This window comes from Anabrus simplex, chromosome 1, assembly GCF_040414725.1.
Source record: "Anabrus simplex isolate iqAnaSimp1 chromosome 1, ASM4041472v1, whole genome shotgun sequence".
NCBI lineage: Eukaryota > Metazoa > Arthropoda > Insecta > Orthoptera > Tettigoniidae > Anabrus > Anabrus simplex.
Window position 1 is genome coordinate 1,295,897,328 of NC_090265.1, and position 15,636 is coordinate 1,295,912,963.

Genomic DNA, 15,636 nt, shown 5'->3' on the forward strand with positions numbered 1-15,636 from the left:
GTGGCAACCTGCAAATGTTGTAGGAAGGTCATAATATACGAGTAATATGCCTTCACTTTCTCTTGTCAACTTTCCTTGCCTCTCTTGTCATAACTCATCCATGATGAGGATTATTAGTTCACCAGGGAAAACCATATCTTGCTCTGGTCATTTCAGAGTTAATTGAAGCTATTAGCTTATTCTTCTTATATCATCACCTGGGATGACTACAGTCAAAATTTAGTACTAATGTACTAAAAGTAATTGTAGGTGTAGGTTCATGTGTTTACCACATAAAAGGAGAAGCATCTGTCTGGAATTGAGAAAAAGTAAAAAAGAAATTGTCTCTTATCACTTTTAATTAGTTTATGACTATAGTCACCCCTGTGGCCATAGACACCCTGTTTGATAGTATACATGACCAAATTATGGTAGCCATATTGATGAAGATATTCGGTCTGCTGTGGACCTCTCTACTCTAATTTACTCTGGATTTAGGAAGATAAATTCCTGAACTGCACTCAATGAGAGAAAAGGTTAAGTATCTAGGAATGATGGAGATAAATTATTGGAAAGTCATGTGATTGTATTACAGTAATTACAATATCAGATCAAATGGGCAATGGAGTTTGAAGTATGAGCATACTGATGGTCTCATGCCAGTTGGATGTAGGACCTGCTTGGACCTAGATATACTGTATGAGCCAATTCATTTCGGACGGGAATAATACAGTTGTTGTATGCTCTCCTGAGGCAAGACAGCTCACAGCTGTTGTAACTGGCCCTCAATACTCTGCACATCAGCAATGCGTTAGAGTTGATGTCCCAGCTGGTCTACACAGTGGTCATCCATAATAATACAGAACCAAAATTCATAGTTGAATGCCATTCATCTTCGGTCTATTGCCTCCCGGTTATAACACCATTCTAAATGGTAGCCTATTCATGGGATGGTGAATTCATAGTCCAACGTGGTGCAAAATGACAGAGGGTGTTGTAATGAGTCCAGTAACTGTGTCTAGATGGCAGGCACAGATATCATGGGGCTGCATAAATCTTGGTGCACAATACAGTGACCCTTCCTTTATGTGGTATAACTTGGTCAACTGGAACCTTCATGATGTGTGGGTGCCCTTACGTACCTACTGGTTCCAGTATTGGGCCATCATGACTCCTGAATTTCCTACATAGCTTGCAATTGCCTGATACGACCTCATGGAGATCCATGATGTGACTCCCAACAAACTCCGTCACATGCTGGATTTAATGTGTGTGATCTATGGGGCGTACTCCTGTGTTCAGGGACCTTCCCTCACTGTGATAATTGATTGATTGATTGATTGATTGATTGATTGATTGACTGATTGATTGATTGATTGATTGATTGATTGATTGATTGATTGATTGATTGATTGATTGATTGATTGATTGATTGATTGATTGATTGATTGATTGATTGATTGATTGATTGATTGATTGAAAACACTATCATTATAATCATTATAGCATCACTAATTTACTCCGGTAGTTGTTCTAGATCTTACAGATCTTTCTCATTATAATCATTTACAAACCCATTGCTGATATGCATATAAACCAAATAAAATCCAAATTAGACCATTTCTTCTGGGTGCTTGACTGTTTGTTTGTTTTTTCAGTGAATGTTCATCACAACTCTTTCTTTCAAAATACAGTTCAAGATTTATCACTCTCCCGTTGTTTTCCTCCTTTAATTCATATGTCACTAATACTACCACTCTAGTTTAACTTTCACTCTAATACAAGTAGAAACCTCCCCAGAGCATTATCCTACTTTCTCCATTCAGTCTTGCCACTTAACATCTCTGATAAGTTTTACTTCTTTCAGTGCATAATCCAGCACTTTTATAGGTATTGATAATCTTCTTATATCAAAACTGGACCCTATTTCCATAGATGGATATGATTTCACCAAATTTAAGGGTTTTACTGTCTTGAAAGCTATAGTCCAGCTTAAAGTTAGACTGACAGCAGCATGAGGAGAACACTTTCCCCTACAGATGCTGTTCATTTTCTGTGGCAGTTAACTCCATGTGGATAATTATTTAGTTTAATTTCTGGGTTGAATCGTGTTGTAGTTGTCTGTACATCACGTACAGTTTGCCGACGTTTCGAATACATTGCAGTATTCCTTGTCAAGGCAACTGAAATACCCCTACTCGATCCGAGGTAATCAGTCTCCCAGGCAGCACTTTACACTACTAGAGTGGCCCTGACCTTAGCCTTTTATATCCTAGTCTTTCTGGCTGACATAAGCCCTGGCTGTCTCATGAGCGTTCTGGAAGGTATGTGTCAGAGCCAGGTAGTGGGGGCTTGCCCGCGCTGTTATGTAATGGGGTTTCAGCCCATGTGTTTATGTTGTGGTCTGTATGTCTTAAACTATGAATGATAGGCATCCAAGAATTACTAATTTTATATCCTTCTTCTAAATTTATGTTGTTCGGATGTTTCTTGATTTCGATAGCTTTGCAGATTTTCCTTTCCAGATTCCAAGGGATAGCTGCTAGGATCTTGGTCTTATCAAATGATATTCCATGCCTTGTTTCATAGGAATGCTTAGCTACCGCTGAAATATCTGTGTTTTGGTTCTTGGTGTGACGGATATGTTCTTTTAGGCGGGTGGAGATCAGACATTTTGTTTCACCTACATAACAAGCTCCGCAGCTACATTCAGTGTGATATACTCCAGGAGCCTGTAATTCTATTGTGTCTTTTACTGGTGGTAGATAACGGGCTAGCTTCTGGTGAGGTTTATAGATGATTTTTATGCCGTATTTGTCCAGTATCTTGCCGATCCTGTCTGTAGTATTTTTTAATGTATGGCAGTATCGCTGTTTTCGGGCGGGTCAGTTCTTCTTTCCCATTGTTTTCTCCTACGGCGGCCTTTTCTTTGTTCTCTTCTGACTTTTTAAAGACTCATGGGATGTTGTTGAGCGAGTAGCCGTTTTTCTTGAGGGTTCTCGTGAGGTGTTCTTTCTCTTCCTAGAGATGCTCTGCGTCTGATATCGCTATGGCCCTGTTCTCCAGTGATGTTAGGACAGCCTGCTTTTGTGATGGGTGATGATGAGACGAGGCATGTAGGTGCCTGTCTGTGTGTGTGCGTTTCCTGTATAGTGCATGACTCGTCCTAACATCACTGGTGAACAGGGCCATAGCGATATCAGACACAGAGCACCTCGAGGAAGAGAAAGAACACCTCACAAGAACCCTCAAGAAAAACGGCTACTCGCTCAACAACATCCCATGAGTCTTTAAAAAGTCAGAAGAGAACAAAGAAAAGGCCGCCGTAGGAGAAAACAACGGGAAAGAAGAACTGACCTGCCCGAAAACAGCGATACTGCCATACATTAAAAATACTACAGACAGGATCGGCAAGATACTGGACAAATACGGCATAAAAACCATCTATAAACCTCACCGGAAGCTAGCCCGTTATCTACCACCAGTAAAAGTCACAATAGAATTACAGGCTCCTGGGGTATATCATATTGAATGTAGCTGCGGAGCTTGTTATGTTGGTGAAACAAAACGTCTGATCTCCACCCGCCTAAAAGAACATATCCATCACACCAAGAACCAAAACACCGATATTTCAGCAGTAGCCAAGCATTCCTATGAAACAAGGCATGGAATATCATTTGATAAGACCAAGATCCTAGCAGCTATCCCTTGGAATCTGGAAAGGAAAATCCACGAGGTTATCGAAATCAAGAAACATCCGAACAACATAAATTTAGAAGAAGGATATAAAATTAGTAATTCTTGGATGCCTATCATTCATAGTTTAAGACATACAGACCACAACATAAACACACGGGCCGAAACCCCATTACATAACAGCGCGGGTAAGCCCCCACTACCTGGCTCTGACACATACCTTCCAGAACGCTCATGAGACAGCCAAGGCTTACGTCAGCCAGAAAGACTAGGATATAAAAGGCTAAGGTCAGGGCCACTCTAGTAGTGTAAATTGCTGCCTGGGAGACTGATTACCTCGGATCGAGTAGGGGTATTTCAGTTGCCTTGACAAGGAATACTGCAATGTATTTGAAACGTCGGCAAACTGTACGTGATGTACAGACAACTACAACACGATTCAACCCAGAAATTAAACTAAATAATTCTTCACACTGTGGAAGCTTCACCTCCATGTGGATAAGAATAAAATAGGCTATTTAATGGGTTAATGAGGATAAAATGTGCTCTATTGGTTGAACGACATTTATCAAGTTGTACACAAGTAGAGTACATGGATGTTGATTATCATCATCATCTGCAGTTTCCAGGTGTTGGCCAGGTCTGCATATGGATGTTGATATCAATCACAAAGTACATGAAGCAGTCATTCATGATTTAACCAATTAAGTAAAGAGCCTATTTTGTTCTTGTATATGAGGAGTTAGCTGGCACAGAAAATGAAGCAGCACTGAGGGGAACGGTTTACCCCACACTACTTTAAAAACTTCTGGTGTATGTCAGTCTAACTTCAAAATGGACCATACTCTGTCATCTACCATCAGCTTGTAAGGCTCATTATATTTTCAGAGGCTTGAATATATGGTACAGAGTGGTCCACTAGCCACTTAAAATTTAGTTTCATGCAGCCTGTAGTTTAAAGATGGTCTAAAAATATTAGTATCTGCTCCTATAGAGAATGAATACAAAAATATTGTTGGGTTTAAGCTTGATAGTACAGAAAAAATCATTAGTACCGATGATAATTCAGTATTAGAAACTGTAATGAATGCATGAAATGATCACATCTGTGAATAACACTTACATTATACCAGGAAGTGTACATTAGCCATATGAACAGTTACAATATAGACTGCAAACTTCCTACTAATGGTTAGGTTCGCCCTAGCTAAAGCGGCCAGCACATGCAACTTTATGGTTAGGAAACCAGGCCATGCAATTCAAGTCCTATACCAAAGACAGGTACAGTCCGGCTCAATGAGCAGCGCTCCAGCTCAGGCAGGTAAAGGAGTAGAGTATGCACTCTGGCAGAAAGTAAAGCCTAGCAGCTGCTTGCACGGCTCTCAATTACAACTAGTGAAATGGCACATATCTAAACAGATTTAAACTTTTAACATTTTTATCATGCCTAATTCAGTGCATTAGATTATGGTGAGGAAACAAAATAAGTTATTTTGTATACAAATACATTGTGCTAAGTAAATAAGTTTAATTATATTAATTTCTTACGTTATGATCAAGCGGAGTCGCCGTGCCTGTTAACACGCTACGGCCATGGAGCCAAGCTCAGTATTTGGGAGACATGTGGGTTCAAACCCCATTGTCAGCTCTCCTGAGAATGTTTTTTTCTGGTTTCCCATTTTTACTTCCAGGCAAATGGCAGGACAGTTCCAACTCATAGGCCACAGCCGAATCCTTCCACCTCCTTACCGAATTTCATTCACTTTCATTTCAATTCATCTTCATTAGATCCTTAGCTGAGGTTAGTGTCAGGAAAGGCATCCAGCCATAAAACATGATGTATAAATTCACCTCACCTCATCTCTGACTCCATATCAAGAAATGGGACTAAGAGGCAAACATATATTTCATTAGGTCATGCGTAGGAAACAAAAGTAATTATTTTGACATGTGATAACTAAATACTCCTTTGACTACTACCTGTACTCATAGAAATACTGCAGGCCAACATAAAAGCTTGTTTATAAATACAGCATAAACAATGAACAACAAACGAACTGTATGACTGAATTGCTTAAACATAATGTAGTCAGCCAGGTACATTGCTGTGGCTTTTCTTGCACCTTGACTCCGCATATCACAATCTAGTCCTTATAGCACAAGTTGTTAGAAGTCAGCTGCTACGGGCTCTTCCAGCACTCATGCCATTAGCTCAAGGAGTGGGGCTCTCTCACTGCCCAGCTATGTCCTATAAAGTACTTTTTTTAAATGTACTCTTTATTATGGGTACATACAGATACTATATGTGTATCTCTATTAGAAAGTTTCTTTCCAAGTGCCTCAGTTGCAAACAAGCATCGTTCAAAGCTCCAGAAAGTATTGGCTGCCTGTATTCTTCTCTCAAGAAATCGTTCGTGATACAGGTATTACGACTGTAATGACTTCTGTCATGTAACTCCATACATGAGTAACATATCAACGAATTCATCACTGTAATGTAGATTAGTAAAAACAATAATTGTGCTCACTTCCATTATACAAATGAATGAACAAGCTTTGTATTGTGATCTCTTTTACAGGTGTGATAGAATACATGCTTAACACAACATCATGTTACAAATAAATATCCCTGTTGTGATTCCGTATTGGCATTAATTCAACTTAGGTTGACAATACTTAATGTTTTTATAGCTAATTCATAAAAATACGTACATAATCCAGCTTAAAGTCTAACTACTCAGCTAAAAATGCAAATGCAAAAATTGACACGTATAATTAAAACACTGATGGTAAGAATGAGGTTGGAAATGTTTTCATGTTATGCTATAACACATAAAATATGTCAATATTCATGTTCATAAGAAAATCTATGTCCATGAGTAAGATGTGTTTGTACAAAGTGGTCTTCTTTCTTCAAAAAGTAAGCTGGACCTTTACTGTTTTCACTTTATATAAACTTAACTTGAAACCGACATTAGTGGACTTAAAATTTACAAAAACGATTTTACGAGGACCGAGGAAACTCCTTGAGAAACCAAAGTTGAAGTTAGGTCTTGTGTAAACTTGTTGGTAAGGTTATTTATTTATTTATTTATTTATTTATTTATTTATTTATTTATTTATTTATTTATTTATTTATTCATTTTGTATGGCAAAACAAGGATACTTTATAAATACATATAAGTACATATTTCTTAAATAAGTATGTAATTTACAGGTCAGCGTTCAAAACTTAATGTCCAGACTTTTCAGCCAGTCCACTGCTTCTGTAGAGGCACTATGTAATTCTTGAACAGATCCATTGAATCTTCTTTTTGGGCAGTCCATAACAACGTGCTGGATGGTTTGAGGCACATTATCACAGTCGCAGAATGGGTCTTCAGATTTTCCCCACTTGTGAAGCCAGAATTTACACCTTCCATGGTTTGTCCTGATTCTGTTTAGAGATGTCCATTCCCTTCTCAGTAAGTTGAAACCAGGAGGAGCTCTATAAGGATGGTGAATTAAACCCAGATGGTCAGGATTTGAAGAGGTCCATTCTTTATGCCAGATCTCATCAGCATCAAAATTTGTTTCCAGGAGCTTCTCGCCTAACTTCCATGATGGGTTTCTGGACTTTAATCTTTCGATTTCTGACGGTTGCAGTCCCGATGTAAGGGCAGTTGAGGATTACTGCAACATTTCTGCCATTCTCTTACAAGAGCCAGTTCTCTTCGTATGTGAGGGGGATGGATGTTGGATAAAACGGGTAACCATTTTAGGGGTGTCGATTTGATGGTGCCTGATATTGTCCTCATGGTATCATTCAGTTGTGTATCAACTTTTGAAGTATATGCACTGTTAAGCCACACAGGACAGCAGTATTCTGCAACTGGATAGATCAAGGCAATAGCTGATGTCCGTAGTACAGTCACGTTTGCTCCCCACCCTGTTCCACTGAGCTTGTGTAATATGTTGTTCCTTGTTTTATTTTGGCTGCAGTGTTAGATAGGTGTTGCTTGTATGAAAGTGTCCGATCCGTTCTGATGCCCAGATACTTTGAATATGGGTTATACTTAAGTTTTTGGCCTTTGAATTCGACTTGAGGTACACAGTTGGCTTTTTGGTTGTCTAGGTGGAAGCAGCTTACTTCAGTTTTGTTCAAGTTAGGTTTGAGTCGCCATGTACTGAAATATTTGTTCAGGTTATGGAGATCCTTTGTGAGTGTAGTTTCTGCTGTTTTGAATTCACTCGATTGGGCAGCCAGAGCTATGTCATCTGCATATATGAATTTCCTGAAAGTAGTTTCAGGAAGATCTGCAGTATAGATACTGAACAGTAGAGGAGCAAGAACTGATCCTTGGGGTAAACCATCGTTATTGCTGTTTAAATGTATTTCGAACACTCTATTGCATAGCATGTTGTTCAGCAGTGTTGCAAGGTTCTTACAGGGAATGATCTTCAAGAATTTCAAAATCATCCCTTGTTGCCATACTGTGTCATAAGCTGATGTCAAGCCCACAAAAACAGCAATGGTCTTCTTCTTGTCTTGAAATCCGTTCTCATGTGGCTGGTGAGTGCCCAGACCTGGTCACAGCAGCTTCGGTTAGGACAGAATCCTGCTTGTTCAGTTGGTATGTGTTGGAAGGCTATGGTTGAGATTCTGTTGTAAATCATTCTTTCCATTAACTTGTAGCAAATACTTAAAGAGTGCTATTTGGCCTATAATCTTCAGGACTATCTCCACTTTTTCCGGGCTTTAGAATGGCAACTATTTTAGTTCTCTTAAGCAAGGATGGAAGCCTACCACTTCTTAAGATGTCATTAAAGAACATAACTAACCAGTGTAGAGTTCTAGGTCCACAATGTTTCAGGAATTCTGGATATATCCCATCCAATCCTGCTGCTTTGCCTGGTTTTATTTCTTTTAGAGCTGTTGAGATTTCTGCAGTTGTGAATTCTCCTGAGAACTGGGGGGATGATTCAGTCAAGGATAGCCTAGTTTTTAACTCTTTCTTGAGTTTTTTTATTCATCTTTATTGACATTTTCTGATATATTGGATAGTTTTATGTTTCTTTCAGCTACATCTACTGGAGATACCTCTGAGCTCTTATTAATATATTTGGGAGTACAACTTCCAAGTTTTCTAAGAAGAGTCCATGCTTTTCTGCTTGAGTGTTGGAAATTCATGCTTCTTGTCATTGAGTTCAATTTATCTTTTCTGGCAGAATCTAGGCATTGCAATAGTTCATCAGCGACTTCTGTTCTGTTGCTGATTTGGTATTCTTTGTAAAGCTCATCACATCTTCTATTCCATCCGGGGATATATTCTTTTCTAAATCCTCTGGGAATGTGTTTCTTTGCTATGGAGCATGTTAAACTAACAAATCGCTTATAGTTGTCCAGTTTGGGTGGAATCCACTGGATATTGTGATCCATCTCATTAGTTTGCTCTTTCAAAATTCCAGCGAGATACAAGTGTTGATCTTATTATTGGGACTCCAATACCAATTTTTAGAAGAATTGGTCTATGCTGACTTTGGGGAAAATTGTTCAGTACTTCCCTGCTGCATTGTAAAGGTCTTACGTGCTCGTCCCTTGAAACAAAACAGAAGTCTGGGTTGGTATCCTTCTTCCATCTTCCTGAGTGAAAGGAACCTCTCTTTTTTGCATCGTACACAAGGAAAACATCTTCTGTTTCAGGCCATTCTAACACACCAAGACCATCTGAATTAGTATCTCCATACCCCCAGGAAGTACTCCTACTGTTGAAATCTCCCATAATGGCTGCCGGATGATTTACATTCTTGATGGCTTCATTACACCAAGGTTGAGATGGTGGTTTGTAAATGTTTACTATTTCTAAATCTGCAACTTTAATCCTGGTGGTGAAAATGTTATCAGAGCTGATGTCAAGAATTTTTACTTGTTCAATATTATTTCGAATGTGCATAGAGATGCCATAGTTTTTATGGAAAGAAGCTGCAACAAGATTGAATCCTGGTAGTTTACATCTGGAATGAAGTTAGTTTTCATTCTTGCAATGTGTTTCTTGAAGTAGTACGACATTTACATGGTTGTCATAAGCAGGTAGTCACTTTTGGATCGGCTTATACCCTCAACATTCAGTTGTAGGACCTTCAAAGTGGGCCCTATGTCCTTTGTTTGGCTCTGAAAAGAGCCGTTTAGATTGGAATAATTTTCCGTCATTATAGTCGAAGTTTAATGTATCCTCTATTTGCTGGGATATCCGTTAAGCAGAGCTTAAGGTTCAGCAGCCAAATTCGTTGTTTACTTAGCACCACCCGGGAGACACATGTAGGGTAATTTAAGGTTATACCTGCAGATGTAAAGCAGCGCTTGTCTCCCTGTTGGTAAGGTGTTGTGAAGGAATCTCCCTGCTGGTCCTGCTGTGCTTAATTTCCTTACACCATCAGCTGACTTCAGCCTTAGTTAACATCATGTTATCATATCAAAAGTGACATCCTGCTGTATATAGGTATAATGAAGCTATGAATTAATTGAAAATGATCTGCATACAAGTGGATTCAAACCATGGTTCAATTTTTAGTTCACAAAGACCTTACGAATTCATCTGAAATTGCAACACAGTCCTGGCTCATAGGAAGCATGCTAATAATGCTGCCTCTTTCACTTTGACATTTAATTTCTACATCGTATCTATAATTCATATTTTACAGCATTCATATACAGTAGGTTCCACCACAACAGATCACTTTGTACAACTATCAACTACATCACATTAAGTGTTACATGTATTATAATTGCATGCAATAAACAACATGTTTGTGGAATGGTCCTTCCATCTCAGTGTGATAATTGCTCTCACTGGAACTTCATGGTAACCCATATGCTGTATATACAGTACCAGGTGTATACATTTGACCTAAAAGTCAACCATATCAACATTTGATTCCAGTGTTTGCAACTCTGTATAACTGAAGAGGATAAGTACTTGTGAGAAAATTGAATTTATTACTTTAGCCCAAATCCAAATAAGTTAGCTCTGAATGATCTTATATGACTTACGACATTATCAAAGTTTGTTTCTTGTTGTCTGATACATCTATAAAAGTGAAATATCTTGGATTAATTATTGATGAGAACCTGACCTGGAATGACCATGTTGAATACATAACTAAGAAAATCGCCCCAGTTGCTGGGTTACTAAAAAGACTTAGATATTTAATCCCTAAACACCTCCTCCTACAAATTTATTATTCACTAGTACATAGCCACTTGCAGTACTTATGTGTAATTTGGTCACATTGTATAAAGTCTTCCCTGAATGAACTAATGGTGATACAGAACAGGGCAATAAGGAACATACTTAACTTACCATTATACACCCCTGTAAAAGACCTATACACTCAGACCAAAATTCCACCTCTCAGCATAATTACAGAGCTCAATTCTGTCTTACTAATGTATAAAATAAAAAGAAACATAATATTTCACAACACTACTTTAATAACCAATTCAGACAACCACAGGTATCAAACTAGACATGCAGATGACTTGGCCTTGTATCACATCCACTCTTCTAAGTATGGGAAGAAGAGTTGTAAATTCTCAGCAATTCAAGCATACAACAAACTTCCTGCTGATGTAAAAATCACCCCTACTTTAATAACTTTCAAACAAAAGGCAAAGGAAAATTTATGGAATAGATACTTCATAGGTGAAATATAAATATGTAATGTTTTAAAACAAACACTCGCCCCGCTTTGTCAATCCTGTTGCATTGTTACTCACTTGTAGTACTAAGTATTTTAAGTATCTTAGTATAATTAAGGAATTATAGAATGGTATTTTATTTTTATTTTTTACACTTTCTGTATTGATGTCTCCACTTTTACTGTTTAAGTCACCTGATTATATCATTGTAAGTATTCAGAGTTTGTAGATTCGCCATTGAATATATTATTCATTGTACAATTCCTCTGTATGAGCCTTTGGCTCGTTGGAATTAATTATTGAAATAAATATCTAAATATCTAAATCTATACTTAATGGGATGAATCATTAAATATATTTGCACGAAAGATCAACCTAAAGCATTTATACTATATACATTCATGCTTAGTGGGTTTCTAATGTAAAACGAGGCATTGTCACTTAGTTGTCAACTCCTAGCTGGTTCAGGGTTTGATTGTACCAAAGCTTTACTCTCCCGTGCAAATATTTTATGTAGAAATCAATACAGGCAGGTCTATTATATGCAGTACAGTAAATGTTTTAATTTATTTGTAATAATATTGTACATATGGGCTTGTTTTATACAAGTCATTGTAATACCAGTATATCCCTTGGTTTCCCATCTGGCAAAATATTGGAGGGGATGTGTCCTCAAATTCCCAAATTATAAATGCATTGTTGGTTTGTATTCGGAAAATGAATGTCCACACTTTCATCTTATTAGCATTGTTTACACAGCATAAACCCAGAATCCTGGGTCACAAAAGAATCCAATCTTCAGAGAATGTATTACATTATTTGTAGATAGTAATCTTCAAAAGCATTTAATTCCCACACTGCACTTATAATATTTACACAGATCTTTGTAATTCGGTGTTATGCTGTTGCTGATCCTGAATAAATAAATAGATAGATTTCTGATTTATTTCCCTTTTTTATTGTAATAACTGACTACTGCCCCACATAATCATCATCATCAATGTCCCACTCCAGTTGCCCGAGTGTGGTTAACAAGCTTCCTCCACTCCTTTCTGTCCTTCCACTTTTACTGCTCCATTACTTCCGCCACATCCAATACAGCTTCCTAATGTCCTTCCAAATCTGATCCATCCACCTTCTTCTCAGTCTTCCAACCGGTCTCTTTCCCTTGACTTCTCTTTCCAATTCCCTTCTTGCTACACGTACCTTTCCCATTCTTTTTACATGTCTGAACCATCTCAGTCTTGTTTTCTGTAAGTTTTGTACTAATGGTTCTATATTTCTCTCTTCTCTGATTTTAATATTTTGAATTCTATTTCTTCTTGTCTTTTTAACCAATGTTCTTAAAAATTTCATTTCTACTGCTTGGATCTTACTATCTTGTCTCTTATTAGTTACCAGTGTTTCTAGTCCGTATGTTACAATTGGTATGAAATACTGTTTATATAATGTTAATTTCATTCTCTTGGGTACTTTGTCACCCCATTAAAGATCTCTGACTTTATGATAAAATGTTGTACTTTTACTTAGCCTGTTATTAATTTCAGGGTTGATTTCATTAATTCCATTAATAATGCTACCCAGATATGTAAACTGTTCTACATTCTCTAACCGTTCTCCATCTATGTTCACTTGGCTTCTCTTTTTATCTTTTCCAGAGTGCATGACTACAGTTTTCTTTTTACTAATTACCATTCTAAACTACTTCAGATTTTCATTCCAAATGTCCAGTCTCCTTTGTAATTCCTTTTCTCCCTTTCCCCAAATCACCACATCATCTGCAAATACCAAAGCATTCACTTCATCACTACCTACTGATACTGATGATTTCGTCCATCAATATAATAAACAATAATGGTGACAGTGCACTTCCTTGCTTGAGACCTTTTTTCGTATAAAATGTTTCAGTCACCACTCCCCACTCTCATGATACAACATTTGTATCTTGTTAATTAATCATTTTGGTACATTCCTTTTCAGTAGGCATTCCCATACATGTTTTCTCTTAACTGTATCATAAGCTTTTTCCAAATCCACAAATACAAATATGATTTCCTTTTAACTTTCCAGATGTTTTTCCATTATTGTTCATACTGTAAATATCAAGTCTATTGTTGATTTATTTGATCTAAAGCCATATTGTTTTTCCTCTAACTGTGTTTCTAGTATATCCCTCAGTCTTTTGTCAATGACTTTCTCCATTATTTTTAAATTTTTAATGTTTTTTTTTTTTATTTTTGGCTAATTTAGATGTCACATTTTTTACTGTTGTTTGTGCATATACTGTAAAAGTAAAGGAAAAGAAAGGTTGCATATAGTTAATGTATGGAGTCTATGGACATAGCTTAGTCAACCTTGGCTTCTCATGCATTCATGTCCTATTCCAAATAATTTTCAATTTACTAAATGTTACAGATGAAATGCTGGATAAGATCTTCCATGTAAGCGTATCAATTGAAGGTCTGACAGCTGATCACAAACCAGTAACAGTACTACACAGTGACCAGGCCCATAATAGGTACGTTAGAAATAATTTGTACATATTCAGTATGAAATGTAATAAAACAAGATTTATTCTCCAAATATATCAAGCTGAAAAGTTATCATATGTAGGCATGAATCTGGAACTTCATGGTAACCCATATGCTGTATATACAGTACCAGGTGTATACATGAGTCTTTTCCGATTTCACTAAGAGATGACACCAGCGAACAGTACACAGCATATGAATTTGACACATGCTTCTGTTTGTTCGTCTGACATTAACCTACCAATGCACACCCGCCAAACACTAGCGTCTGTGTTATATCATTCAGTGACCGTGTTGACGTCTGTACCTGAAAAATAACATTTGCAGCACGCATTGCTTTTCTTATTTAATCAAAAGAAAAAGGCTGTGGAAAGTCATCGTTTGCTGGTAGAAACATATGGTGAACACACTCCGTTGATTAGAACATATCTGTCATGGTTTCAACAATTTAAATGTGGTGATTTCAATGTGAGACAGAGCACGCTTTGATAGACCACAAAAGTGCAAAGACAAGCAATTGCAGGTGAAACCATTAATGCACAACACTATCGCCAACAAATTACTAATTTAAATCACGCATTGATCAAAAGACGACTGGAATGGGCCAGAAGATATGGCAAAGTGATTTTGTTACACGACAATGCGCCGTCTCACACAGCAAAACCAGTGAAAGACACCTTGAAATCGCTTGGATGGGACATCTTTCTGCACCCGCTGTACTGTCCCGACCTGGTGCCATCTGACTATCACCTCTTTGCATCAATGGGGCATATTTCAAATTCCCTATGGGAATCAACATCTATATCATCAATGGGGCATGTGCTCGCACAACAGCACTTCAGCAATTTCGAAGAAGTTGGAAAATGGCTCGACAAATGGTTTGCCGCAAAAGACAAGCAGTTTTTCTGGTATGGTATTAATAACTTACCTGAGATGGTCAAAGTATGTAGAAGCTGATGGCCAATATTTTGCATAAACAAAAAATTAATTTCCCTTAAAAATTATATGTTTTCTTTAACACAAAAAACTGATGCATACACCTGGTATTACATATTCAGAGTATAAATGGTCTCTGAGGTCTCATGTTTGAAGGTAATAGAGGACCATATATTAAACAAAATAGCTAATAACATTTTTTCGGATCTTTAACTTGTATCGAATCCATGAGAGCTGATAGCTTTAGAAAGACAGTACATGCTTTCACAAATATAGGAACAGTCTATGGTACCAAATTCATATAGCAGCTGTACCTTACAAGTAGTTCTAGGGCTATGAATGCCACAGTTGTATGACAGGTTCCACAAGGGACGGTACTTACTTTATGTATATAACTTGAGTAACAAACGAGAAGTAGTGAATGATTTAATTGTTTAAGCTTATGTCTCTTACCATTATAAATGATAGCTCATAAACCAGTACCACTATTTTTCTAACTGTAATATAAGCAGAGTTGGGAAGTAATTAGGTAAATGTAATCAAATTACATGTAACAATTACATTCTTAGTCATTTTTTACTTTACAAAATGTAATTTTTACTTGTAATTTACTTTTTGAAATAAAATTGTAATTGTTACTTTCTAGTAATTGATATACATCACATAGAAGCAGAAATGGGAAAAAATTGTGATGAAGATATTTTTTTCAGTTGTGTTACAGCAGAACCAGTTACTTCGCCGGTTCTGGATGAGGTACTTTCTTATCTCTCCAGTACTTCCAAAAACATCATTCTTATAACAAGGGTGTCCTTAAAA

The 15,636-nt window shown here is 37.3% G+C and overlaps 1 protein-coding gene across 1 annotated transcript in view; it reads left to right on the forward strand.

The window, feature by feature from the left end:
* Window positions 1-15,636, forward strand: part of LOC136878420 (transmembrane protein 181) — a 126,646-nt gene that overhangs the window by 60,291 nt on the left and 50,719 nt on the right. The window contains exon 5 of the mRNA XM_067152084.2: window positions 13,769-13,871. Within this exon, the coding sequence (XP_067008185.1) occupies window positions 13,769-13,871 (103 nt within the window). The remainder of the gene's footprint in view (window positions 1-13,768; window positions 13,872-15,636) is intronic.